Raw genomic sequence first — 4,203 nt, 5'->3', positions numbered from 1 at the left:
AACTGTTGTTTGTTGGGGTTGCTTTTCTGAGTAATTACATACTCGTATCATATCATCACAAACACAGAGACAACAAGTGTATTCTAAATTGCTAAATTGTCACCATGGACAGTGATGGTATAAAACATTTTCCCATCAGAAAAAAGACCTAGGTTTGTTCATGTCTGAATGGGTATTTTAAAAAAGCTTCACCTTAGTGGAGTCATAATACGTTAAACTCACTAAATTAAACATTTTACAATAGAAAATATTGATTTATTGATATTTATTGATCTTGTTTTTGTCCATAAATGAAATCGTTGTGTATTTTTAGTTCAAGATAACTGACAATGTCTTAATGTCTTAATAAACATAAATAGATAACGCGAGTTTTGATTGAAATTAATTGCAATATTTTGCGAATAATGTACATTTAACTTTCTGCAATTAGACACGTTAAAACATAAAAGCCACTATTTTCAATCATTCTTGAAGTAACGAATGCGTCATTTATTTATAGATAACGAGCCTGTGATTTCAGTAAATATATATGCATACGTCGACATGCGCATTCTTGCCTATAACCATTGAACTCTACTATAAATAAATTGTATTTCAATATTTATTAAAAATTTTGCTAATGGTTATACTTGCCCTGTTTTTAAGACGTTTATCCTTTCGCTGTTTACAAATAGTGTGTTAAGTACGTACATTAAAAAATGGTGTTAATAATCTTGAATGCGCATGCGAACGATTGGCACTCATTTAAATAAGAATGTTGGCGGGTGGATATTTTTTATGACTGCCATTAATTTGGATGAATACGCTTGTGATTTTTTTTAAGATGTGTGTATTAAATTCGGTCCTGCGATTATGTGAATAATCTGTGAAATTGGAAAATATTTACATTAGCTATAGAAACAAAACTGAATGTATTAGTCGATATGATTATTCTTTATTACATAATATATATAAAAGATAAATAAATTATAAAACTTCATTTTTATCACTAGCAATAACAGATGCACAATCAGGTTAACATCGGTATCTCGTGTTAAAATTACCAGATGCGCTGACAGCAACATTACATTTTGTACTATACATTGTCAGATCACGCCCAGTGTATGTACAATGCAACATATAAATAATACATAAATCAACTAAAACTTACAGAGACATGCATAGATTGAAGTACACAGATCATGCAAGCGCATTCTCGGCCCGATTTATAATATTTTATTAAATGATTAGGGTCTCATGTTGTAGTTTTTACATATTTTTGTTATTCAAAGACAAAATCCAAAAAAGTAGTTTAATGGCGTGATATTTTCAGACTTGGATGACACAATTTTGCCAAATACTAGTAAGCCATGCTATAAATCAAGGAAAATATAGCAAATATAAACTTAAATATTATCTACAATATTAATGGGAAACATTTTGTGACATGTAATGAAATGCTAATCTTTCATAATTTAGTGATGTTCACAGTACTTCGTGGAGTCAACATTCAAAAATGTATGCTTTACTCAGAACTCGTCTTTAATAAAGTTTAAAACAATGCAGCTATATCACTTAACGAGTTAAAGGAAAAACAAACTTTTGCAATTGTTAACTAAGAAAATAAGGCTTTGTGATATATGTGCAAGCTTATGTTTAAGAATAGAGTCTGTAAGTTTCCGCCAGTCCTATTCCTTGTTGATGAACATGCACACTCCACCAGCAATACCCAGCACTGCCGCCACGATGCACAGAGCGAAACCCGCATGTAGGGAGGAACCTTCCGCATTCAATTCTTTGCTAGTGGCGTATATCACAGATCCGATCAACATTAAGATTCCTGTAACAGAAATAAAAAGATTGCATGGCATTGCAGTACATCAACGACGCACACTTTGTCATGCAGCATTAGCATCACTCAGTATGTACGTGCAAAAAAATCGTATACATGCTGCTTAGAAACGCATACACACATCGTGCTTGTTTTGCGACAACGGACAAAGAACACATGGGAGATGTCGTGGTAAAATTTTCATTTTAAGAGAGACCATATACAATATAATTATGGTTACAAATGGCGGATATTATATGTTACTGAGTTTGCAATATGTTGACTATTCAACGTAAGTCTCAATACCGCTTTTAAATTAAAATCTTACCGGCAAAGATGGCAAGCCCCGCGGCGACCTTGGTGAGGATGACCTTGTCCTTCATCATGAACTTCTGCAGCAGGAAGCAGACGACAGCGCCGATCATAAGCAGAAGACCAAGAACCACCATCGCGCGCACCGCCATCAATGTGCCAGTAGCTGGGAAATTAAATCAAATGCATTTGCTGTAAATGCGATAATTATGCCAATGCATTCAACTTGTGAGAAACAAGTTTGAATTTCCATGCAATGTTAAATTACTGTAACCATCTTAAGCATCTTTTAATTCTTTATTTGAGCCACATGATAAAGAAAAAGTAGTGTATTCATTAAAAAAAATCAAGCTTTGATTATTTTATTATTTTCATTCTCTGCGTCATTTCAGGAATTTCCATGTGTTTCGTATAATACAATTTGATTTTAATTCAACAATTCAATAGACCAGTTTTATATTTTGACATTTATTACGAACTTTTTTTTCACGACAGAATAAAAAAAGATAATGCAATTGAGAACGCAATACAAAAAGTTAAATTTCATTGATTATAACTGCCTTATTGTAGACATTTCAATGTCCATTTAGATATTTAGAAACATCATCTCAATTTTCAATTGATGAATGTCATTCCGCGTAATGACACAGTGTTTGTCTCAATGGTCTTTCAAACAATCAACATATACACAATATATGTTGCGGACATTGAACACATAATTTGCGAGAATTGAAGGTCACAAAGACGTTTGTTTCTTAAGCGCGATATTGTAAGCAGCAGAGCATAAACTTTGCATTCTGGAAAAGTACATACACGCAATCAAACATCAATACTCAGTAGCTGAACTCAATCAATTGCAAGGATTCGGTAGTTATAACATTCATCTTCGTTTACTTCCGAAAGTAAAAACAGCCCCTAAACAATAAGACCGGATAATACTACTCTATTCACTCTACGCGTGTTACCGGCATCATCAAACATGGGGAAAATAACGCTGAACTTTATTTCGGATGCACAAGCTTAAATTAATTTAAAAGTCAATACAAAAACAGAAACCGTGCACGTTTATTATGTTTCTCCTTAATTGTACCTTCATTTTAAAATACTGTCATTATTGCTGAGAACATATATAGTTCGTTAACAATAAATTATCCCTTGATAATAATTGGTTTTGTTTTGAAACTGGTCTGAATCTATTTTGATACTGAAACATTTAATTGAAGCATTTTTCTCATTATATATTGACATACCAGCAGTTCCGATTGACGCACATACAGACGGGCGTTCACCGGAACTAAAACATGCCGACCAAAGTCCTGCATTTGATACATCTTTAACGTACGTCCAGTACGGAATAGCGAGACCCGCAATGTCCAGTATAGCTGACAGTCCGCTGAGAACCAGCCCGGCAATCGCAAACACGTCCATTGTTGTTCAGATCGTGAAGCCCTTCGACTAATTTAAATCAAAATGCAAAAATACTTCACACACTTCTAGCATTCACCGTGCCGTATGATGCCTGGCCAAGTTGCGAGCCCTATTAATAGTGCATCTATGGCAACTTGGTAAATATTTGGAGCGATCCCGATATCGTAATTCCACGAAAGCCCTTTTATTTACTGAAACTTTCGGCAATCCTCGTACGACATTGCCAAATGTGGCATCTCCGAGAGAGGGTCGTCAAATAAACATTGCCAACTCGCAAAGCTTTTCACAAACAACGCTTCAAACCAAAATACAAACCCTTTTCGACTTGCATCGGATTAAAGTGCTGAGAAGTTTAATTCCTTACATCATTTCATTATTTAAACTCAAATCAATATTGATCATTACTAGCATCAAATATATGTTTCCGAATGCAACATATGGGAATTTATCTCTGTGTGTATATATGTACATAGGGCAGACAGGACAGGAAACATTCATTACATTCATAGTTGCCAGTTGCATTTTAATCAAAACGTTATTTTTATTAGAAATATACATAATTCGAACATATTTAAACGTATATTACAACGTTATCAATCCTGCTCCAAATGTAAGAACGTATTCGTCGGACACCCGTGAACGCTTTAAATTAA

General features: G+C 34.0%; 1 protein-coding gene across 1 annotated transcript; it reads right to left on the bottom strand.

The window, feature by feature from the left end:
• Positions 1–914: 914 nt before the first annotated feature.
• LOC127860356 (uncharacterized) lies at positions 915–3,707 on the bottom strand. The gene is made up of 3 exons (XM_052398383.1): positions 3,373–3,707; positions 2,139–2,288; positions 915–1,819 (listed from the first exon to the last, which is right to left on the bottom strand). The coding sequence occupies exons 1-3, from the start codon at positions 3,548–3,550 to the stop codon at positions 1,668–1,670; spliced, it is 480 nt and encodes a 159-aa protein (XP_052254343.1). The 5' UTR covers positions 3,551–3,707; the 3' UTR covers positions 915–1,667.
• Between the last annotated feature and the right edge of the window lie 496 nt (positions 3,708–4,203).

The sequence above is a fragment of the Dreissena polymorpha genome, chromosome 15, assembly GCF_020536995.1.
Source record: "Dreissena polymorpha isolate Duluth1 chromosome 15, UMN_Dpol_1.0, whole genome shotgun sequence".
Classification (NCBI taxonomy): Eukaryota; Metazoa; Mollusca; class Bivalvia; order Myida; family Dreissenidae; genus Dreissena; species Dreissena polymorpha.
The sequence above is the reverse complement of the archived record's forward strand: the minus strand, read 5'-3'. Positions and strand labels throughout refer to the sequence as shown.

What these genes read in the sequence shown, in the direction of transcription:
- LOC127860356 (XM_052398383.1), bottom strand. Translation starts at nt 3,550, where the DNA reads ATGGACGTGTTTGCGATTGCCGGGCTGGTTCTCAGCGGACTGTCAGCT. An exon ending in TGCGTCAATCGGAACTGCTG is followed by an intron (nt 2,289 to 3,372) that starts GTATGTCAATAT and finishes TTAATTTCCCAG; the next exon opens with CTACTGGCACATTGATGGCG. An exon ending in GGGGCTTGCCATCTTTGCCG is followed by an intron (nt 1,820 to 2,138) that starts GTAAGATTTTAA and finishes TTTCTGTTACAG; the next exon opens with GAATCTTAATGTTGATCGGA.